General features: G+C 42.2%; 2 protein-coding genes across 2 annotated transcripts; one reads left to right on the top strand and one right to left on the bottom strand.

The window, feature by feature from the left end:
* Nucleotides 1-3,250: 3,250 nt before the first annotated feature.
* Nucleotides 3,251-7,327, bottom strand: LOC132990751 (uncharacterized). The gene is made up of 4 exons (XM_061059144.1): nucleotides 7,182-7,327; nucleotides 6,156-6,449; nucleotides 5,507-5,676; nucleotides 3,251-4,980 (listed from the first exon to the last, which is right to left on the bottom strand). Exon 4 carries the CDS (start codon nucleotides 4,504-4,506, stop codon nucleotides 3,643-3,645), a length of 864 nt encoding a protein of 287 aa, XP_060915127.1. The 5' UTR covers nucleotides 4,507-4,980; nucleotides 5,507-5,676; nucleotides 6,156-6,449; nucleotides 7,182-7,327; the 3' UTR covers nucleotides 3,251-3,642.
* Nucleotides 7,328-7,454: 127 nt separating this feature from the next.
* mylipa (myosin regulatory light chain interacting protein a) lies at nucleotides 7,455-23,307 on the top strand. Its single transcript, XM_061059135.1, has 7 exons — nucleotides 7,455-7,688; nucleotides 8,920-9,110; nucleotides 18,086-18,271; nucleotides 19,865-20,062; nucleotides 20,213-20,377; nucleotides 21,131-21,554; nucleotides 22,991-23,307. Exons 1-7 carry the CDS (start codon nucleotides 7,602-7,604, stop codon nucleotides 23,186-23,188), a joined length of 1,449 nt encoding a protein of 482 aa, XP_060915118.1. The 5' UTR covers nucleotides 7,455-7,601; the 3' UTR covers nucleotides 23,189-23,307.
* Nucleotides 23,308-24,084: the final 777 nt, after the last annotated feature.

Below are 24,084 nucleotides of genomic sequence, written 5' to 3'. Positions count from 1 at the left end.
CACATACACACACACACACACACACACACACACACAAAGATGATACATCCATAATGTATAATTGAAGCAAAGCGCATTGGGATGAAGGGGGTAACTTCACTTTACACAAACACATGAAACACTTTTCCTTGGTTAAACATTCATATTGCAGGTCCAGTTAGAGAATGAACTGACTTTTTTTTTTTCTTTGGTAATTCCACACAGATTTACCTGCAGAGCACACACATCCACAGGATACCTGGGCTTATAACACAAGTCAAATAATAAGCATGTATAGCAAAAAAATAAACCCTAAGTATTATTACACAGAAGTATGTGGAGTTCCTTTTTTAAATTGTCCTCATTCTGTCTACATCGTCCTGAGAAGTGCTTAGCTTGCATTTTATGGCTCCCTTACTTCTTGCATGGTGTTAACACTACAACATATGATTAGAGATGAAGAAATGCACCTTCTACAGGAAGTGCTAGAGATAGTTGTGTTAGAAACACTTTGCAATAATTCTTGTGATGACTGTATTATTATTTCTTTTTTTTAACCAGGTTCCAATTCGGTGGTGAAAGGGATAACATCCTGAGGGATGACTTACACATGTTAAGAGTCTCCACTGCAAACCTCCATGAAAAAACTTCTTGCAAGGAAGGATAAGGGCCAGAGATTGAACTTTGGACCTTGATGCTGTAAAGGTGACAGTGCCAGCTGCTGAGTCACATTCATTGCTATCATCGGTATAGTCTGGGATCCTACCTACTCAACCTGAAGCCTTTCAAGAGAGACAGACTTTTTGATATATATTTCAAGATTATCTAGGGCTTTGGTTGAAAGAGCACCCAGAGGTAATGAAGGCTTAAATCAGAATTCATTTTGTAAAAGCAGCAGCAGCAATAGTAGTCCCTCATTTTAAGGGTGAAGCATAATGGCTTATCCCAAAGCTTTAAATCTAATAGAATGCATCTACAGGCTAAAGAGTTAAAGCAATTACTGTCTGGCGAGCCTCCCAAGACTTCAAAATTCCATGCAGTCACATTTGTCCTTTGGCGGCTGAGGCGTGCGTCCTCTGCTAGGATTTGCAGGCCATCACCACGTTTACATAACCATCTCTGGGGACGGCTCCTTCCAGCACGGTTTACAAACACTCCTAAGAATGACTGAGGGGAACCAGGAATGAGGAAACTTGTCGTTTTATACACTGTCCCTCTCTCAGGGACGCTTCTCTGTTTTCGTTCTTGCAGTCTTGACAAATGCCATGCTGTCATTTCACTCTTGAGTGTTTCCAGCCAGAGCAGGATATTATAGTGATACAATCTGGAATATTTAGCAAAAACAAAAAAAAAGAAGTCATGAAAAATTTAATGTGACAAAGATTCAACTCACTTCTTACGGAGAGGTGACCTTACAATCCAAAAACAATTCGATAAAGTATTGGAACTGTGTAGATCATCCGTTTAATTACTGACTTTCAATGTATAAGATTAAGGGCTGATTTACTTCAGTAGCTTACATGCATCATATGCTTTATACATCAGCTAAGATGTTAAATGAATCTTAAGAAACTGCGTTGTATTACTAATAAGTCTCCTGGATGCTAATTTTTCTCATTTCAATACTCTATGACTCTGAGGATTTGTGCATTCCCCATTTAATCTTTACCAAAGAGGGCAGGAGTTATGATGGAGCATACTGGCTACAAGATGTGTCATCATCTGCTATACATGCATCATTTGCCTAATGAGGCCCGGCTTTAGTGATGATGGGTTGCCAGTTTCCACTTTGGGGACCAAACTCCTGGCTCTCAACAGATGAGACCAGTTTCTTCCATTTTCCTCCTCCTTTTCACATATGCACATGCTGCGCTTCTCTGACACCTTTTTTTTTTCTCCTACTCGACCACTACTACAGTCCGCTTATACAGTTTAAAATGAACTGATGGAATATGCGTGCACAAATCTGAACTCCAATGTCATGGCATATGGAGGTTATAACAAAGAAAATGCATGGTTTCAACAATTGTTGATTTCATTGCTGATGTTTCCAGTTCAGAGTACTGCCCTCCAGAATAACTGAGTGTGTGTGTGTAAACATCCCCTCTATCTCTGTTCCTGTCTTCCTTTTTCCTGCAGCACTCATTATGGTGATGAGGATAACAGGCAGTGAGAGTCAAGCCACGCAGCTATGCTTCCTCTTCCTCCTAAATACAACCATGCTTCATTTTTATAGGATTCCACTAAGCTGTCAAAAGGGCTGCATGAGTTTTGTTACAATCTGATATCTTCCGCATAATGTACAGCCAGCTATGAACGACTAAACTAAACATGCAAACAAAGGTAAATAAAGAGAGCAGTGCATACAAAACCATGCACTGGTGATAGAGAGGTGGTGTGATGAATAAATACTTTATGATAGCAAAGTCAAAGTTAAATCTACTACTACTGGTAAGATTCTGCACTGTTTGTGCATATTATATGTGCATGTGCAAATTGCATATTCTTGTCCTTTGCGCCTAAGAGAGGTTATGCTTGTGCATGCATGTTAAAAATAGGTTCCAGCTTTGCATAAAAGGATGCTCCTGCACGTGCCATGATGGATTATAATTATGGAGTCACACATTGTTATATTGCTTGTGACGGCTTCAAGAAGTGCCTAACAGCTTGACTGTCAGAATTAAAGCAAAGCCATATTGTGTACTTGTCTGTTTGTACTGTAGTGGGGAAAGGCTGTCTGATTTGAGGTTTTTTTATAAAGAATATTTCTTTGCCGCACAGTTTAAGTTATTTGGAATATTTGTTCTTGCAAAGTTGAACCAGATTTAAATAATTCCAAGTTTTTTTCCCCCTCAACCCTCAAGTCATTTAAAAAGCTGTCTTTGAAATTACAAACCAACAAATCTTTTTTTTAAAAGTAGTATTGGGATTATGTAAGCATTGACCATTAAATCTAAGTATCAGTTTACACTGTAATGTGAGTCAAATGTATTTGGTATCCATCAAAACACATTGTTTTTGTTTAATAGCCCTGACTCATGATAGCGTTTGATCCTATTTTGCAGCTAAACTCTAGTGTGTGAAATGAAACTTCTCCAATGCATGCACACAAAAAGAAACGTCCTACATGTTCAATATTCTCCTTACGTTGACCATTTGTGGAAAAGCATAACTTTGCAATGAGGGCTACCCACTCCGACATAAAGCTTTAAAATATATCTGTATTTGTTCTTGTATTAATTCTCATTTGAAAAAAAAAAATCAACAAATATCTCAAAAGAGGCTTTTATTTATAATACATGACATAGTCTATTAGATCTCCTTTGCCTCCCACACATGGAACCAGCCATGTATAAAATGTTCTCTGAGAGATCCAGAAAGGCAGAAAAAACAAACATTAACTCCGACTGTGCTGCGTTTCTGAAAATAGCCTTTCTAATTAGTAAGCAACAGCGAGCGCATGGATCAACACACAGCCATCATGCAAAACCAATCTCACTGATTACTCATTGAAATCTAAGCCGCTTTTAATCAGGAATAAAACAAACTTCGATTTGATGATTATAATAACCAATTTACTGATAGTTGCAATAAGCAATCTAGCTTGATGGGTGGATGATAAATACTATTCCAACAAAGGCAACCAAGTTGTTAACTTCATGTTCAATCCATCAACTTTTGGCTCCGAGAAAGCCAGACTCCCTCTGCCAATTCCTTAGTTCTCTCTGACAGCTTCCACTCTGCCCTGTAGCGCAAATCTTCCCTCTCGTCGCCCGAGTCTACAAGCTCGATCCTTAAAAACATTTCTTTTTCCAGGATCATTGAAGCCAACACGGAGTCTGTGGCTTGTTTGGCTCTTGGCAATCTGGGGGAGGAACGAGAAATCCCAAGAAAACGAGCTGGACCACTTTTAACACCTCTAGTTTTCACTTCCTTTTCCTCGGGTTTCGCCGAAGTCACATCTCTGTCGTCTGATGTGGACGTGTTTGAAGAGCTCTCATTGGTCGAATCGGAGCTAAGGGTCGACTGTGTGTCCTCGGATTGGTCGAGGTCCGCTTGGTAAGCTAATTTCCTGCTCGTCTGTCTGTTGATTGACAGACAGGGGGGCCATCGTAGGGAGAGACATCTCGTCACTGCCAGCCATAACTCCTGAGGCCTGAACAAGCCCGACCTTGGAGGTTGAATCGTGTCACAGAAAGTGTCCTGTTTTTCCAATAAAACGCACTCGGCTGCCAATTCTGCTTCCACCTGCTCTGTGATGGGTACTCCGTTAGAGTTCTTCTGCGACAGCTCGTCGTCACTGTCCTCATCCTTTGGCTGTAGCTGATTATCTTCTTCAAGGCTGAAAGAGCTGCTGAACCTCTGGCTCCTCTTCATCACACCCTCTGCCTCCACGTCTGAATCCGACGATGAATCCTCATCCAGTGAACTTCCACATGGCGATGACGGACTTGAGGAATCCTTCGACTGTTGTTGTTGATTCTCGTCGGACTCAGAGGAGCTGCTCGCCCTGTGGCCTTTCCTCATATTGGGCACACAAGTCCCTCTTTTTTTTCGCTTAATCCGTCAGCTGCTTGACGCTGCCCTTCTTTAAGCTCACAAGAAGCAGAATGACAGGAATGAAAAGGAACGTAATCAAGAATACCACAACAAAAACAACAACAGCCACAGCAGCTCTGCTAGCATGGCACTTGCTGACATAATATCTGCTTCAAGAGGCACAGCTTTGGCTATGGAGATAGGGCAGTGATGACGCTGTGATGTCATGTGCCCACATGCAAACACAGACACACACACACACACACACACAAACCCCTGCGTGGCTATGTTTTCACGCTCCAGTCGAGTCAGCGGTGACTTGCCTCAAAGGGAAGTGATGTCAAACTGCATGATGTCATATCTTGCCGCGAACCAGGAGTCTGCCAATGGTCCGTGTTCGTGTGAGAGCGCAGATGGTTAAAAAAAAAAAAAAGACCCCAACCCCCCAAAAAAAATGTTGACCTAGATGTGCAAAAGGAGAGTCTTAATAGATACATGTTGTTTATTTTCTACTTGCTGTGTGACTGGAATTATTTTTGCTATTACTGCTGCATTGGTTTTCAGTTAAAAAAATTATAAATAATTTAGTTGCTTTGTGTATTAAAGTAAAATGGCTTGAGTGTAAAAGCACTAATACCTACATTGGTATGAACCAAATTAGAGCTTCTAAAATCAGCACTGTTTCTTTAAATGTACTATTTTATATAAAAAGTGATATAAATAGTGAATTTAACATATATATTGCAAATATTTATTATTAATTATGTAAAATATTGAATGTCAAGTGCATCACAGATAACAGTTTTTTGTATTTGTTTGTTTATGTATTTATTCTTTTATTATACTTCTTCATGCATGTCTGTTGTTAATCAATAGCGAGAGAGAAACCTAAAAGCAGACTCCCAGCCGCTGTGCACCTGCAGTTGCTCTATGTGTACAGTCAAGGTACATGTTTGTATGTGTGTGACTGTACGCACACAGTGACTACCTTTAGTCCTGCATCATCGACAGTGGCCGTTAGGTCGCTTCGCTGCCTTCAATGCTTTCCCATTTATGGTTAAGAGAGGCTGCTCAGACTGCACGTCTCTGAGCTCGTTCACTCCTCATCTCCTTACATCACCGCAGGGCAAAGGGACACATGCCGCTATCCACTCCAGACTGAGTGACCATTTAACACACAGAAAGATACACACGTGTTACAGCTCATGGCATCTATTGACCACTTTTCAATTGAATTCAGTTGGAGAGAAAGTCACAGCAATAATCCAAAATCAGCTGAAGATTTAACAATACCTCCCTATAAAGTTGCATTTCACACACAGATACTAAATACAAATTACAATGCAAGTTTGACATTAAACATGTCAAACAAATTGATTTCATTAGGTATCATTTCACACCCATATTAATTAAGCCTTTTGTTTAGCCCTACCTTTTATAATTTAACTTAATATAATTTTACTCCCTGTAAATTACTTCATTTCAATCAAAGTGCGTCACTCAGTTTGTATCGCTCTTATCAGCATTTTTTGTATCTTTACCAGTTGATATAAAACATCCTCACAAAGAGACAGAAACATACACAAAACATCCTCACAAAAGCAATGTGTTAATCTCTAATCCAATCTTCCACTCACTTTTAGTGAAGTCTCAGTATAGCCTACATTTTTTTAATGATTAAGTGATCGTCTTTAAGGGGCTCCTTTTGTGTCCTGCTGTATCTCTGAGTCACTATGTCAGGAATGCAGGGGTAGGAGAGTCCAAAAATATGGAGGCACACTGTACTCTGAAATGTCCCCTGGCAGACAAACATGGGGCTTGGCCGCACACCATGCCTTCCTAAATGCAAGTATTAGCGTGTGGCTGGAGTTCTCTGCAGTGTTGTCTGGCCTAGCCGGCCTCTTACTGCAGGAGCTACAAAGAATAATGCTCTTTCAAAAAAAAAAAAAAATTAAATTAGCCAGAAATGTCATTGTTACATAGTTTTCAAGTCTGTGAAGTGGTGGCTATAACCTATGACCACCAACCGAGCAACCAAGCAGAATTCAAGGTCAGGGTAAAGTTAAAGCTTCTTCAAATGTGTCTATGTGTCAGAAAACACATCAAAGTAATCTCCTTATGATTTGATTACACCGCATATGAAACTGAAGACAGTTATATAATCTAGTTCCTTAACTTGATAAGGAGGCTATAGTTCAAAATGGTAGACTGGAATTGGCCTGGGTCACTCCAGGTGTAACGCAAGTAAGAGAACAGACATATAAGATAATGTAAGATAAGATAAGATAAGATAATCCTTTATTTATCCCACAACGGAGAAATTTACATTGTTACAGTAGCAAAGAGCAAAGATTGCAAACAGTGAACACGGCACAGCAATTTAAATTTAAAAAAAAAGAAAAATTAAGAATGTACAAAAAAATAGATACTAAAAAATTGATTTAAAAAATAAAAAATAGATCAGCTATTTGACAAAAGTGTATGTGGTATGGAGTTTCTAACACAACAGGACTGCCATCATGAAAATTTCATGAGAGCTTGAGACTGTAGATGAAAGCAAGTGACGCAGATTCCCGTTATTAAAGCTATTTCTGGACATTCCCATTCATTATTGACAAAAAAAACCGAGGGGGGAAGAACCGTATACAAGCCATTAAACTCACCCCGAAGTCTGCTGAAGCTCGCTGAAATGTCTAAATCATTAGGAGCAGGTGAGTTGAAAAGCTACTTCAAGTCCCTGCAACAGGCTAGCCAGACGAGGGCGCAGTGTAGCCCCCTCACACTTCCAGGCACGGGAGCTCAGAACAGCTCGTCAACGTAACACGACTTCCTATTTGTCACAGCCTTTTCAGCGCTTATGTCAAGTCGTCCGTCATTGGACAGCTGCAAAGTAGGCGGTGCCGTGTATGGCATTTCATTGATATAGACTACAGCTGGTGGCTTCAGATCCGCCACACGGAGAGGAAGGGCTGAGAAAGTGACGAGGGCTTGATGTAGGGGTTTTTTAAAAAGAAGGCTCGAGGAGTGTTTTATTATTTTTTAATGAGTGGCACACCAAAGATTTAAACACAGACACAGCCAAAATGCTCTGCCACGTTACTCGTCCGGATTCGGTGGTTATGGAAGTGGAAGTTGATGCGAAGGCGAATGGTGAAGACTGTCTGAATAAGGTAGGCTGTTTTTTTTATTTTTTAATAAGGCATTTGTTTTATTTTTAAATACAAAGTGTATATGAGACGGGATAGATGCTCTAAAGTTGTCATGCAAAAAAATTGTGTTTTTACGGAACTTCATGTTGATGGAGCCGTCGCTTCGGCATGACTCATATTCTTGTAAATAACATCAGGGTTTGAACACACTTTCTGCACGATATAGGAATACTTTAATACGCGTGTTTTCGATGATTGTGGGGGGAAACAAATCTTCAAAAACTTAGCAAAACACCATGTGGACAAATCTGCTTCATTGTTGCACATATAGGGGATGGCGGAAACAAAATGTTCTGTTGCGAGTAACATCCCCCCCCCCCCCCCCCCCCCCCAAAAAAAAAAAAAATGATTTCATGGTATTAACATGTGACTTGGTACATCCAGAAAAAGTAGGCTACCATGGTGTTAAAACTGCCACGGCGTTTTCTTTTACCTGCATGGCAAACTTGTCAGAAGCAGATGGCTTGGTCAAGGTTACTAGAGTTCATTCTTCAGCAGCCACTCGGAGCTCCAACTCAAACTGAAACTTCAGTCTCAACTTCAGTCGTTTAAGATTTTCCTCACACAGTGGACATGAGCAGAGTATCACGCGAACTTTTTCTTTCATCAGAAGCCCCTAGTTGTTTTTTTCCCCTCTTCTCTTAGTAAATGAAAAGCTATTTCATATGCATGGCACATCCCCAACTTGCCGTGGGTTTGAATGAGATTTATCCCCAGCCTCCGGGCTCCCTGCAGACCTCCACCAGGCAGTTATGTAATAACCTCATGGCTACCGCCGCTCAGGGGGCGTGGGATTGAGGGCTTTGATGAGCCCCCTTCTTACCCCGGGAGAGCCTCCCAAATTCACTTCCTCCCTATCGTGAGTCCTCAGCATATTGATGGGATTTATCTATGTGAGAGTAACACTGGGGGACTGTAGCCTAGTAGAAATCCTATTGAACAAAGCACTTTTGTTTTTTTAAGCCACGTGCAAATCTTGTGCAAAATCATCACCGATTCCTTTTGGGTAACTTGTGAGAGTCCAAATGGGTTGTCTTCCCTAAAGACATTTGTCTACTTAATTTGTTTTGCTGCTTTGAGAATGAGCTTCTAAGACATTCCCCTGCCACTATTTAATTGGTTTGAGGATCCTATTTGAATTTCTCTGTGCCATAATCCACTATTGTGACCCGTGTCTTTCATCTCTGACCAGGTTTGCAGAAAGTTGGGCATAATAGAAGTGGACTACTTTGGGCTGCAGTTCACTGGCAGCAAAGGCGAGAACCTGTGGCTGAATCTGAGGAACCGCATATACCAGCAGATGGATAACGTGACTCCGTGTCGACTGAGGCTGCGGGTCAAGTTCTTTGTGGAGCCCCATCTGATTCTGCAGGAACAGACGAGGTATGCTTACCAGCTCACATGCTGCAGAAATATGGTGGGCAAATCTGGCACATGATCGCATTAGTTCATGGGCAAATAAGCATGGTATTTAAGCACTTTATTTTTGTGTTAATCTCTACTAAATACCTGCAAACCAGTTTCTCAACTTGCACAAGTGTTGATTTAATGATTCAAATATTTTACATTGATATGAAATGAGGAAGACACATTGAGTCAAAACAAACCGTCGATACTGAATTCCCCTAGCATAGTCTGAACACTTGTTTCCTATACAGTGTAGTGTCCTGTAATAACCTCTTCCCCCAGCTCTTCCGGGGGTTATTATAGGTCGTTTAGGTCCTCCAGCTCCAGGCAGGAAATGTGATCCAGCAGCTCTGGGAGCTGTGTGCTGCTCTGTGCTCTGTCTGCCCCCCAGGGACCCTCTGTGTGGCAGCCAGGACCTCTGTCCCTGCCCCCATTCAACTAAGAATAACTTCTGTTGTGCTTTTTTTTTTTGTTTCAGTTGTTTGTGGCCATTTTTGGTCGAAACAAAAGCGCAGCCCTCTGTCTGACATTTTTGCAGATGCTGTTGGGGAAACTATGGGACTGGCCGGTGTACGGTGTTTACCGTTTTGATATATGTTACCATTGATAGGGTAACTGTTGCAGCTGGTATCCATGGAGAGATACAAACAAAAATTGAAAGCATGCAGAATTTTCATGCACCCTTTGTGAAAACCAAGGCGATTTTCTTTTTTTGTCTTTTCAAACACAATCACCAGAAATAATCTTCCCATAGCAAAAAAGTAAGAGTTACATCTTCCCTATTTCTCTTCCATCTGCCAGATTAGTTGAAACAAAACCCATCAGTACCGAACAAAGAAACATGCCTTGACAAGTCTCCATCCTGACACGGTGTCCCCCAGCCCCCGCTTCTGTTTGAAGTTATAAATAACAGCCGCCCGAAGCTGTCCAAAAAAAAAAAACACTGCATCTCCCGTGGATGTTATATTTGCCTCGGGCGATGCTGCGAGTGTTACGGTGGGGTGGAGGGGGGGCACACTGGAAGGGGAGCAAATTTGTTTGGTGTCTTTTTAAGCTCCGCCACGCTGCCCTCACACTCACACACAGCGTGCCACGAGAAGTGTTCATTAAACTGACATGTATCTGCATTGGCCGGTAATTTGTCTGGCAGTCCATTTGGCACTCGGTGTCTGCCCAGTTCACCCACTGCCCCCTCCTTCTGCTGTTTCTCACCCCCTCCTCTGTCTCTTATCAAATATAAAGAGTTCAGTTTTGCTCTCCTGCCATATTGTCATTGCTGTCTGAAAAAAAACCCGTCAGTGATCCCACTTCCTCTCTTGTCTGTCTCACTCACCCCTCACCCCTCACACCCCACCCCCCTCGACTCTGGCCCATATTTGGCAATCTTTTGAAGAGGGAAAAAGTGAAAGGCTTGCGGGGGCAGAGAGCGTGAGGGTGGAGGACACTTGGCAGCCTGCGCCCCGACCTCTACTAGATTAGCGGGGGGTTATCAACAGATGGCTGGCGTCGGGTGGGGGTGGGGGTCACAGGGCGACTGGAAAAGGTGAGATAAAGATGTGAGGTGGCAAGCGAGGGTATGTGGGGTTGCCTCTAATATATAAACTCATACATGGCGTGGTACAACTCAACATGCTGTCTAGTTGTGTGTTTTGATTTTGGCACAAGCTGCACACCATCCATCTGCTTCCATGTCTTTTTATTTAAATGGTAGGGGTGCAAACATGGGCAACAGTTACAGATGAAAGCAGAATAAACGGTACACAGCAGAGGTATTATTCTGTGCAACACAGCCCTGAAACTGAATTTACAAGGTTCATAAAGTTTTGTGAAATTGGCTAAGGTTTGTGGTAGAGCAGGTTTTTCATTTGTAAACTTGGAATTACAATTTCTATCCTAACTTAAATTAATATTTTAAATACAGTTGTTCCAGTGCTGTCACCTTTGACCTACTTAGGATAAATCAGCCTCCACACAACTCATTCTGACTGAAGACACACACCTCTTCATGCATACCACAGAAAAGCCTCCTCTATCGCACATTTCCTTTTGGCACATGCTCCTCTGCAAAGAGCAGCTGTATGCTCACGTTAGGCTTGAGAGTGTGGACAAAGCTAAAGAGTCTGTACAGTAGCCCAACTCTGAGCCACGCTGAGGGGGTGGGCCCCTTTTCCCCCCACGCCCGTCTTATAGGCCTTTATTACATAACCTGCCTGGACTGAGCGCGCACAGAGCTGCTTATATAAGCACAGTGTACTCTGCTGCCACGTAAAGCCCTGCACACATCAGTGTGTGAGTACGCTCACATGCAGCCCACTATCTGGGGGCTGCTGGGGGTATCTGGTGTTAATTAAATTCTTCTTTAGTTTGGCCCCTCTACTACTAGAGGATGTAATGTCCAGGCTAAAGCTTTGGGTACTGTCTGATCATGAAACGGGTTTGAGGACTAATATCCATCACAAACACTTTTTCATATATGGCCTTTTTGATGGTGGAGGGGGCGCTTGATGCTGATATGCTTCCCTCCACATATATACTGTGTGTGTGTGTGTGTGTGTGTGTGTGTGTGTGTATATATATATATTTCTGATAGAATTCGCTGTCAGCCGTGTCCTCTGTTTGAAGCTCTTTTTCTTTAATCTCATTGCTTTTAGAATCTCCTTCATCCATATAGTATTTCCAAGCGTTCTGTGTCAATAATGCACTTTTTTTTTTTTTTTAGCAAAGCCTAATCCTTCTATTTTGGGCTTCTGAAGGCGCCACATTGAACAAAGACTGAATCAAGGCAATTCAAATCTCCCCAATGGTTTGGTTTGTTTTGCACTGAAACTTTATTCAAACTGTATTTGACAAAATGATTCTTATTCCATTTCATGCCAAACCCAAACACTTTCCAGAATGTAGGTGTTTTTTATAAAAACATCACATTTGTATTTTCCGTGACATATCGGCTCATGTCATATAACTGCCATCCATTAGGAAGTAACACTTTGTGTTGGTGAAGGAACACCGGCCGAAGGGCCTCAACAACAGCCCCGTGTTATCTGCATCATTAACCAGCACTTGCTGGGGGGGGTAGTTTCTGGTTTTAAATACGTGAATGTTTCCCCTTCATTAGACCTCGTATTTAACATTCTGATCAGGCAAACAGTAGATACTGTGGAGGGGCACAGCTGTTAGTACAGGCTTTATCTGAGGTCCTGGTTGTTAACCTGTTAACCCCTTTGGGAGTTAGCTTATCTTTTAACTGAAATTCAAACAAGGTGCCAAATGAGTATTAACCAAGGAATCATTTTTTCTTATTTATATCTCATTAAAATGGCAGTTTTCCCCTAATAAAGACTTCCTCACTAACAAAGTCACATGAAAATGTAAGGGCTTGACCTTTGTCATCAAAGTACCTAAGAATAGCAAACACTTTGAGAATATGTGTGTTTGTCTTTTAGCTTTTCTTTTAGTCTCGAAGTCAAACACTTCCTAAAGCGTCTCTTCAGTGATGTGGAAATATACTCGCACTGGAAGTATTTCTATCCATTCCCAATCTGTTGAAGAAGTCATTGCTCTCACAGGACGGGAATCTTTCTCTCCTTATATAATCAGTCAGTTCAACGACACGCTGGTCACAAAGGACCAGAGACTCCATAGAAGTCTGTGAGTTAGCCTTGCATCACAATATCAATCCGTCTAGGGTGTTCCCTTGCCCCTCCCCGCTAGTGCATGGTGGGATAAGTTCCAACTGTACGCAGTTTTCACAGAATTAGTCAGCTGAGAAAATAATTCATAAAAGAAGACTTTGTAACAACACTACAGTTTATTTTCTCCATAAATCAGCTGTGTGGTACAAGTTCCAATCCAAGAATACTCAGACAGAAGCATAAAATCTCCCCTGTACACCCTATTCGACCCAATGTTCTGCAACTTGAGTTAATTTATTCACGTCGCAGAGAATTTATCACTTGAAGCTCCCAGACTGCAGAGAGGATCAAGCCAAAGATCACACATAAAGCTTGTTTGAAGCTTTTATCAGCATGCTCCGTTGGTAATTACTCACTTTTTCTCTCCCTGCAAGTTTCCTGTGCCTGTTGTGCACTCGAGTAACGCAGCCCTGATTTTGAAGTCATAACATTAGCCTTTGTCCAAGAATGACAAAATTATTATATTTGTTCAGCGTCCTAACTCAGGAGGATCAGTGCAGCCCTTTAATTACAGTTTCACCCCACAGTACAGAGCAGCAGGCGTTTAGCACACAAACAGGGTCTTTGTTTTATTGCTGTTTAGATTTGAGCTCAGAGCCAAATACATATCATGTGTTTATATTCAAGGCTTGAAATTATTGTTTGTATTGCAACGAGTGTTTCTGACTTTCCGTTGTGCCCACGCCTTGAAGATGTTCAGCAGAGTTTACTAAAGTTCATTGACACATAGTAACCTCGGCGAGCACACAGCTCCTGGCTGTGTGATATTTGACTAGCTTACAAACCACATTGTTGAAAGGCCGAGTGATGAGGACTGAAACTCAGCGTGTGATTGGCCGGATGGGGTTGCAGTCTCCAGGCAGAGGTGTTAGGTTTCAGATTGAGGGGACGTTTTGTTCTTCTGTGCGGCAGAGCTGCCCACAGAAGGAATAGACACTGGCTTAGGACAGAAAACATTAAAATGAGACAATGGTTTTATAGAGGAGATGGGTGGAGTGGACTTGAGTTTATTAGACTTTATGATGAGTGTCTACTTAGATGAAATGTTTCTTTGTGCCTTCTTCCCTCTAGCATCAGAGTAAATACAAAGACATGTAAAGAATTGTCTCCAAAAATGGATTAAAATGTTTATCTGTTTTTAATTTTGTGATATACTGAGCAAAAGAATCAACTGAAAAAAGTCAAATTATCTCACCCTGGTCCCCCAAGTTCAGCTCTTTCTGCGACTGACCTATTTTTCTATTATTTTTTTCCTCAGAGTTCAGGCTCACTTTAATTGAATTATTCTAGCCAGGCAATCGGGTATTCAAGCATTACAGCAGAACCCACATACACAAACTCCCCCTGCCCACTGCTTTGGAAAGCTTTTATTTCCCTTGTAATGTTGGCATTCACAGGGCTACCAGGACTGTGAATAAACAAGCCTCTTAAGACTATGATTGTTGGTTATCTAGGAAGGCCACAACAATGATGGAGCTGAATGCAGCATAACACAGTGGAAGTAGGCCAGGAGACTTTGGTCTCGACTCAGACTTCCTGGCATTCAGTCTGTGTCTTGCATATTAGTCAGGGGTCAGACTAAACAACAAGCTAACACTAAAGAGGCTGCCGCGTTTTGAAGTACACTTCTGGGATGACTCTGTGATGACGCGTGCACAGTTCGTCTGATTAGAAACGTGTGTGAGAGTCCTCAACGAGGTGAAAAGGGCGGCTGAAGCATCCTACAGAGATGTCTAGGCTGCAGAGAAACGGCTTCTCTTCAGAGAGTCTGATGCAGCGTGGCATCATCGCGTCCCAGCAATGGACAGATTGAAGTGTTCTCTTGTCTAACCGTGTGAGAGAGTGACTTGGCCTGACGGAGAGGACAGTCAAGAGTCATATCGTCTGAATAGACCATCATCTGCTTGAATGCCTGTTTGGTTGAGCATGGCCTTCAATTATCTGTTCTGCTGTCTCTAGTCTTGTCACCTTGGTTACCATGTCAACCTGATGGGTTTCGTAAAAAAAGCTTTGTGTCACTGTGTCCTGTCACTTTTTAAAAAGTGAATCTACTCAGGAAACATTTCTAAAAGGTACTGAAACATGACATTTCTTGACGGTTTAGTTCCATCAGCCTGGCACTTCATGCAGGGAGAGGATTGAATGGATTTCTGGACTGTTTCTCTCCCTGTGCCTTAATACCATGAGAGTTGCTGATTCAGCAAAAGAGGCGACTGATCCCAGGACAGCTGTCTGGGAAGCTATCTTCTTAATATAGAGGGAAATGAAGTACACATAGAGATGTGTTTGAAGCCCTTGATATGAAGAGAACAAAAACAGAAGCAAAACAGTGTTTTGTCATCGGTTTCAAAACCGCTTCACATGTTTTCTTAGCAAATAGTGAGTTCCCATTGTTGTGCGAGGGCCGTGTTAAGAGCAGATCCAGTAGCAGCATCTCTACACAGGGGGCCTCAGTGGGAGAAATTGTTACCATCTTCTTGTCGAGCAGCTGTTTGTTGATATTTAGTCATGTTTTCATGGGTTTTTTTCAGAGTGCATATCTGATGTGTCTCACGCTGCCTCGGGGAAGTCGAGCAGGAACACAACTCTCTGTGAACTGTAGTTACCTCTGTTGCGAGTTGCACCGTTAACCTCTTCTACCGCGCGGCTTTTAAAAAAAAAAAAATATATATATATATATATCTGTTGTCTACTGAACGATCAAAAGGATTTTTTTTGGCCTGAGCTCAGCTAAGCACGCGCATCTGTTTACACTTGTGGCAGGAAAGCAGGTGTCAGATAGATGTCTTGCTCAGCAAAAGTTGCATACCGTGGATTGCACACTGTCACAGATGGTTGGTAAAATGAAACAAGGCCTTTTAACACTGCGGTTAAAACTCTGCAAGTCTGCTCATGTTACTCACTCGTCTTGTCAGTGTCACGGGGCTGGAACAAAGGAGCTTTTAAGATATCAGATGCCTTGCTCATCATTAGCACATTTGCCGATATTAACCTCTTGCCAATCCTCTACCTGGACTCTAGTAACCTCCGCGGCTTTGCCCTATCATAACCCCTTTGTCGGCAACCTGTAGTAACCTCCCAGTCAAATCAGCCCTATTGTTTGCATCAGGCAGGTAGCTAAACTAGCAGCGCTCCATCACATGACGCCTGCTGGGCTCGACACAATAGGGCGCACTGTTAGTGTGTGTGTGTGTGTGTGTTCGTTGGAGGGAATGGGATGTTTAACACCATATCAAAGCGCTGTTTGTTATGCCTGAGGCTAGTCAGCTACGGGGGCTTCGTTGTTATGGTCAGTGCTTTATCGGGGCCGGTGTAGACTGGCTCTGTTTGTGTGCCTCACGGCTGCTGCTTCTTGCTTCTGTTGTTGTTGCTCCTTTGGAAGCTCGCTGAATCAGACTGGAAGAGGTGTGTCCGTTTGTTGCATATCCAACAAGGCACAATACACAAAAGTGTGTTTATTCTACCAGCAGTGATGCCCTGCTAGATCAGGATTACTAAACATGTTTACTTACAGGTTTTACAACACCTGCATCTTAACACTTCCAACACATGCAGCTCCTCCTGCAAATATCCAGAGTTTTCTGTGAGTGTAAAAGCCCACATGGACTCATCCCAGTGTCGTCTTTAGTTCCAGTGAGGCACTGCTTCAATTTTTTCTACAAAACAATGGATTTAAATTAACTCTATGGAGTCAAAATTATCTTCTTTTTTTCAAAATTTTTTTACTCAAAGTAGCCCTTTAAACCCTGTAAATATCCGTTTAAATCCCTTTAAGTCCTAGTGTGACCTAATTTGCACAAATTAAAAATGTCTCACTTTGCATCATGCTTCAAAGAGTAACTGTGACCTCAGGGACTTTTTTTTTTCTTTCTCAAAAAATAACAAGCAGTTCTAGGGGATGTTGGCTTTTAAGTGTCACATCAAAAAAAAAAAATCTGCTATATTTCCTGAACTTTAAATTGTTTTGCAAGTTGAACTTTTGACACAGGATGTTGAATTAACTTGTTTTTTAATTCTCTTAGACCTATTAATGATGACTCCACTAACAGGATCCCGTCTAGTCAACAACCAAAAAGCCGTTCGACTGGTTTGTTTCAAAAGCAGGTGACTGTAAGGCTGGTTGGTGCCTGTCCAATCTTCTTAGGGTTACTGTGCCAGAGGTCGACCCAAGGAGGGATCTGCTGCTCAGGTTACTTAAGTTCATGATGTCAGGATTGAGTCGGGTCTGGGTGTTTCTCCTCTCCACATTGTGTCTCCTGCTGCGTGTAGCAAGAATTCCTCACATCTTGTGGTCAAAACAATGGAAAGGACCTGCCGTGGCTTATTTATTTGAAAAATTGAGCCGTTTTTCTCAGCCTGACAAGCACTCGATGTACTCGTATAATAGTTCAGACCAAACAATCACAATTGTTCATGACCACCATAAATCTTTTGAACCATTTTCTCAACTTTCACTGGATAAAGCCAACTCAATTTCAGCAACAATCCCCATTTATACTGGGTGGAACAAGATTTGTGGACTTGACTTTAAATGGACATCATGCATGATTTTGGGGTTATTTAACAACATATTTGACAATGAGCCACAGATTTAAGAGATGCAAACCGGATGTTTTTCTCCACAAAGTCAGCAGGCTTAAAGTCCAAGCATCTGCTAGAAAGAGAAAAAAAAATCCCACTCAATCTTGTAGCTCGCCTCTGACTACTTCGCTTCCACTTTTAGAGCCTGTACTAAATTGCCTTTATAAGGAAGCTCCACTAGTGTGCTTTGAGGAAGAGGTTGAAAAGGGGGAAAGTGAGGCAGAAAGGGCTATTGAACTCTGTCACAGTTGCTTTTGCCACTTCTGCACCCACACAAACACCAGCTGTCTGTGGTGAAACTCTATCCCTGTAACGACCTCCTGCTCTGGCCTGTGTGTGCTGCAGACGTGCTGACTCCTGATGGTTACACACGATGACAGTCAGATGAAGTATGAAAGCAGGCACTGTTTGAAAATTGGCTCCACAATGGCAGAGCTGATCATATTACCTGTTCCTGCATAAACATATTGTGTTTAAGAGTTTGCAAGTTGGCACTGATGTGATGACCTCTGCACTATTTGATATACAGTATGATACTGCTGTGATATTTCACATTCTGCTGCTGAGAATATACTGCAGTTGTTGTTGTGTTGCATTTATTCATCTGAACCCCTTGCTAAAGTTTCTGCCTGCCACATCATGTTTTGACCACTGCTCTCTTCTCTCCTTGTCCACCAGACACGTCTTCTTCATGCACGTGAAGGAGGACCTCCACAACGGTCACCTGCGCATGGGCTCCGAACAAGCAGAAGAACTGAGTGCACTGCTGGCACAGGCCGAGTTCGGCGACTACAACCAAAACACAGCACAGTACTGGTACTCTGAACTGTGCGGAGAGGAGCCCAGCACGTCCACCACGGACAGGTACGACGCTCTGACCTCAGAGTGACCAGGACAACTTTTCACAAAATCTAGCTAGCCAATCATTTACTGCGTCCGTATGTGTCCGATCTCTTGAATCGCTGCCCTCAGCTGCCTCTGAGGGAGGTAAGAGTCCATACAGACTCAATAGAAAGTAAACAATGGCTCATGGCATTGAGCCAAGAATAGATTAAAGTGGTGGATTGTGTTTGAGAAATGATAGGAAAAGAAACCACAATAAATCAAAATGCTAAATAAAGTTAAACGTGCTACACTGAGATGAAGCATTTGTTTCTTTTTCTCTTGCAGCATTTATTTAAAATGCACTGCCTTGCTTTATCTCATAGATTTGCGGAGGTGAAAGACACCAGATGAGAGTTCATCACACATTTTGTTACCTCCATCTTCACTGTTTTCTCTGTAAATAACACGAGGGTGACAAAGTTTCATAGTTGCAGTATTTTGAGTTCATGAAGATGGATTCTATAGAAGTGTGTAAACATTAGATCGCACTTCAAACTGCTACTGTCTGGAATTTATCCGAGACTTACTGCAGTGTTGTAAATAGGCCTTGTAGAGCATCCTAGAACCATTTGTTGTGCACATCTGCTTCTCCGATGCCTTAATTATACATTATCAAGCCACATCTGCTAAACCAGCTTCATTAAATTATGTAAATACATGCTATAGAGCTAGCGCTGTTCACCTACACTCAACCCCAGCCAGTTTATAATGATGCAGCTGCATGAATGTTCCATGCACTTTATTAATTGACCTCCTAATTGTTGATTAATGTGGTGTGCACTGTGCAGACTTTGTCTGTATGCCATGAGCAGGGAGGGGATGATTATAGGTGGTAAGCCGCTGAATAAACTTTATAAAGAAAATAAAAAAAGTGGGTCAGTGAAAAAACACCCTGAGCACAACACTGTTTTTAATTTTGACAGAGCTGCTGCATATGATGATGACAATAATGGCATGTGACAGAACTATTTAATTAATGAGCATTTAGGAACCACATTTGTGCAATAACATGTCTTTGTATACAGACTATTCAAAACTGCAGCACAGAGCCTCACTGTCTAAAAGCAACAACACATTAGTCTGACTGTGCTGTCATACTGGGATCTATTTATAAACCCTCGTTGGTTTAACATTAATAAAATAAACCTGAGGAGAGAACAAAAGTGAGACAACTCAACAAAACGACTGATGAACTGTGGACATTGCAGCAGGTACACAAACATCATGAAGCCACAGTTTGTAGAAATGAGCAGGCCTCACTGCCTAATAGAAGCATTCAGCTCTGCTCTGCCTGAGCATTGATCTAAAGTATAGTTCTCCGAAAATAACCAGTTTAACATCAGAGCTTTCTGCCTGGGGGTGCAAATCAGCTTTGACAGTGAAAAATGCACCAGAAGTGCATTTATCCTGCTTATGTAATTCACCTATAGCTTCACAGTGGGTGATCCTGCTTGTTAGATTATCTGAGGGAAATGTATTGAGCCAGAGAATGTCATTCCCAATCTCGGCTGGAGAACTAAATAATCTTAAATAGTTTTTTTTTTCTCCCCTTTTCGTATCTCTCTCCTGCAGTATCATTTCCAGACACAAAGCTCTGGAGGGCTCGAGTCAGGGCTCTGTGGAGTACCAGGCCCTGCAGCTGGTATCCTCTCTGGAGCATTACGGCGTGGAATGGCACTGGGTTCGTGACGCAAACGGCCAACGATTGGCCATTGGGGTCGGACCGGAGGGGATTGCCATCTGCAAGGAGGACTTCAGCTTAGTCAACAGGTACGCTATACCTAAACGTTTGCAAATAGCTCGATGCATTCTTGCATGATTCTTGTAACAGGACGTACAAAGTTGCAGGGTTTTAAAAAAAACAACAAAAAAAAACATGTCTGCTTTATGTGACAAATTCTTCTTTATTTGTATCTTTAGAGTAAGCTATCCAGTCATCCAGATCGCCACCCAGTCAGGGAAAACTGTGTACCTAACAGTGACCAAGGACACAAGTGACAGCGTGGTGCTTTTGTTCAAGCTGATCAGTAACCGGGCAGCCAGTGGACTGTACCGAGCCATCACAGAAACCCATGCCTTCTACAGGTGAGAGAAACACGATAGCAAATTAACTTTAAGCTCTGTAGCTCAAGAGTTTTTTGATTGAGTCCACACAGTGTTTGCAACAGCTGCTTTAGAACAACCTGTTTCAATGACACAGAGCCGTTAATGGTCACTGCACTGCATTAAAGAGCACTAGATTGTCTGTCAGGGGGACAAAATATCCTGACCTAAAAAGCGCCTGGTAAACACTTGTTCTGCTCTACTGGGCATGCAAATGCTTACTGCAAACCAACACATTTGTACACATTGATTAAGTGTGCTCATTCCCCCTTTTTTTTAAACCCTTTTTTATGGTGAAAATGCAATAAAAAAAGTAGGTCATATAACAAGTCCTTGACCTGAATGACTGTAGTTTTTCCAGTGGGTAACAATTGCTATTCCTCTGTTGCAAATATGTGTGATTGTCTGTGTGTGTGTGACTGAAAATTGCAGTGAGCATGACAATTCAACGGCTGAGCCACAAAAATTGCTTAGTCAGTCACAATCATACAAAGGTACAAAAGACAGTCCTGTTTTTTTGTTTCAGGGATGGGTTTTAGCTCAGAATCTGCATATTTCTCTTTTTATTTTTTTTGCAGGCATGTCTTCATGCTGTTTGAACCAAAAAGTGATTTTGGAATCTGAACAGGATAGTCCCGGGCTAAAATACAACACAGTTGGGCTATAAGTGGATGTTGTGGGTTTTACTGGAGATTTGTTTCATGTTTTTAAATCATGTCTTGTTTTCCTCTCTAGGTGTGACACAGTTACCAATGCAGTGATGATGCAGTACAGCAGAGACTTTAAAGGCCACCTGGCTTCACTTTTCCTCAACGAGAACATCAACCTGGGCAAGAAATACGTCTTCGACATTCGACGCACGTCCAAGGAGGTGTACGACCACGCCCGCCGCGCTCTCTACAACTCCGGAGTTGTGGACCTGATGTCCCGCTCCGGCAGCGGCGACCGCTCCTCTCCCTCGCGCTCCCCCAGCAGAGACGACCAGCAGGACGAGGAGCTGGACTGCGGAAGCTGCCAGCAGAGTCGAGCCCTGCAGGAGCGTCTGCAGAAGCTCAGAGAGGCTCTGCTGTGCATGCTGTGCTGCGAGGAGGAGATAGACGCCGCGTTCTGCCCCTGTGGACATATGGTGTGCTGCCAGACCTGTGCCAATCAGCTCCAGGTGAGGCTCCTCTACTCTCATTCTGACAGTGCTCGATGCTTTTTAAAGTTATTTGAGCCCCATTGCAAGACTGAGGGCGCACTCACACTAGGCGGAATTGCCCTGTACCATGCTGAAGCAGGATTGTCCCCCCTCCCCTGTTCCCCCCCGCTGGCCTGCACTCACACTGATCCAGACCCAACCAGGCCTCAGCACTGTTACATAACAGAATAGAATAGAATTACTTTATTGATCCCAAACTGGGAAATTGTGGTGTTACAGCAGCAGTTTATCAGAGCAAATAAAACAATATAAGAATAGAAATGCATAGTAAATAAGCACTTAAAATATAAAAGAAAATAAGAATAAGAAGAGATTTATACACTAAGGATTTAACTTAACATTCTTACTGGTTAAAATGAAATACAACATTTATTCAGGCTTGTCAACTGAATGTAAAGTCATATTAGAACATACGCTTGGATTTACGTCATCTTAAAGCCTCTTTAAGTTTACAAAGAGCTCGTTGGCTCATTTTTAATCGTTTACCTGGATTATACAAGACTCCATCGATTTGTACGTCGTGTCCACATTGCTTACCCGAACTTGTGCTTCTGTATGAGCAACGAAAAAGGAAGTAAGAAAGTGTATCGTGCCTGAGCACGGTATGGCGCACTCGCACTAGTCAAACAAACTGAACTTGGGGTCAAACATGTTTTTAGGCACGGTCAGATTGTCTAGTGTGAGTACGTCCTAAGACTTGACAGTACTGCTGGCATTAGCTATACAGCGATGTCAACAAAACCTTACATAAAAATGAATTTGACAACAAAGCAAGGGCTTTAAAAACCAGAGAAACTGCTTTGATTTATTTCTGGCTCGAGGCTCAAGACTCCTGAGCTATTACTTTAAAAAGCTCTTTAATTACACTACAGCTTCAACTTGTGATCCTTTTTATTGTCCTTACTCAACGTCTAAAGCTTTGCTTACACTCTGCTGACCTGATTTCCCCCTCTCCCTGTTAATCAGCTAACCGTTTCCTGTCTTTGTGGAAGCAGATGGTATGTGTGTGTGAGTTGTCTTATGAAGGATTATAGCGGGCAGCCAAGTCTCACATCTATTAGCTCGATTGAGATACGTGGCCCGGCTAATAGACGGAAATCTAGAAGAGAAAATTGGAAGGAAAGATCCACTGTGATTGTGGAAAGAGTTTTTACTTTAAACAAATAAGTTCCACTTGTTCATGAGGCTTGTCTCACTATTTACTGTTTCTCATTCAGTCACATGTTTTTAATTCTTAACGCTGCTGCTGGCCGGACGACCTGAGTGATGACTTTATTGTTCTGCTGGCTTTGGCCCTTGTTTTGTTTACAGTCCCCTCCCCCCCCCCCTTTGACTTTAATTATCAGAACAGAAACCTTCTTGGCTCATAACGCTCGTCTTTCCTTCATCCTCAGTTGTGTCCCGTGTGTCGCTCGGAGGTGGAGCACGTGCAGCACATCTACCTTCCCACCTGCACCAGCCTTTTGAGCCTGACGCTGACCGACAACCACCAGCAGCACCGCAGCAGCGTTCCCACACCCATCCACAGAGAAATGGCGTCCCCCCACAGCTGCTCGTCGACAGAGTTCGAACACAAGATCTACCACACATAAAAAGCGACTCCACCAAAACTCCAGCATGAACTCTTTTTTTTTTTTTTGAGCCACACCAGCCCGCTTTCAAGGTCTCACAAAGAAGGAACATTTCTCGTCCGTCTGAGATACCAAACATGTAGAGACTCGGCGTAATCAAAGGATAGACGCGCTCAAACCACTCCCTCAGCTACTGCGTGTTTGTGTGAGTTTAATTGTTATTTCAACTCATTTTAAGTATTGTCGCCACTGGCTGAGTGTCACTGCGTCCAGATCTTGTACGTTTTAAACATCATCCCCTGCCAAAACATTGTCTTTAGATTAGGCTCGTTTTGTCTTTAAATTATTGCATCAGTTGACCTGATACAGATTACCTAGTCATAGTTTTTTTTTTTTTTTCTCTTTGCTCCATATCAGGCCTCCTAGCCCCAGAAACCGAACCATTTGATGGACTTGTGTGTTTTTGAATATCTAAAAACTGTACATAACGGTTGATTTATTTTTTTCATTTTTAATGCTTTCTGACATTTTAAAGCTTCTCTGTTTTTATGTGAACATAATTTTATGAAATAACAGAGTGAAAGGCTTTTTCTTTTTTTATACATATATATATTTAATTTCTTATTTGTTTTTCATGTTTTCCAGCCAATTAGAGTGTTTTTAGAGGTGAAGCAGCACTGCATACTAATGAGACACAGCAGGCCACATGGTCCTGTCAGATTATCTGTGGGGTAAATCAGACTCTTAAGTGTTTTTTAGCCCAGCAGAACTATGACTGTGGATGTGAAGTGCAGTACTTCACTGACACTCCCACAACCTCGTTCACCTTGAAAACTGGTTTTGTTGTCTAACTGCCTCTCGTCCAAAACAACAAGCCTAGTTTCATAACCACTGCACCTTTAACTTGTTTTTTTTTT

The sequence above is a fragment of the Labrus mixtus genome, chromosome 16, assembly GCF_963584025.1.
Source record: "Labrus mixtus chromosome 16, fLabMix1.1, whole genome shotgun sequence".
Lineage (NCBI taxonomy): Eukaryota > Metazoa > Chordata > Actinopteri > Labriformes > Labridae > Labrus > Labrus mixtus.
This window is presented reverse-complemented; position numbering and strand designations above follow the sequence as displayed.

What these genes read in the sequence shown, in the direction of transcription:
- LOC132990751 (XM_061059144.1), bottom strand. Translation starts at nt 4,506, where the DNA reads ATGAGGAAAGGCCACAGGGCGAGCAGCTCCTCTGAGTCCGACGAGAAT.
- mylipa (XM_061059135.1), top strand. Translation starts at nt 7,602, where the DNA reads ATGCTCTGCCACGTTACTCGTCCGGATTCGGTGGTTATGGAAGTGGAA. An exon ending in GACTTCAGCTTAGTCAACAG is followed by an intron (nt 20,063 to 20,212) that starts GTACGCTATACC and finishes TTGTATCTTTAG; the next exon opens with AGTAAGCTATCCAGTCATCC. An exon ending in CCTGTGCCAATCAGCTCCAG is followed by an intron (nt 21,555 to 22,990) that starts GTGAGGCTCCTC and finishes CTTCATCCTCAG; the next exon opens with TTGTGTCCCGTGTGTCGCTC.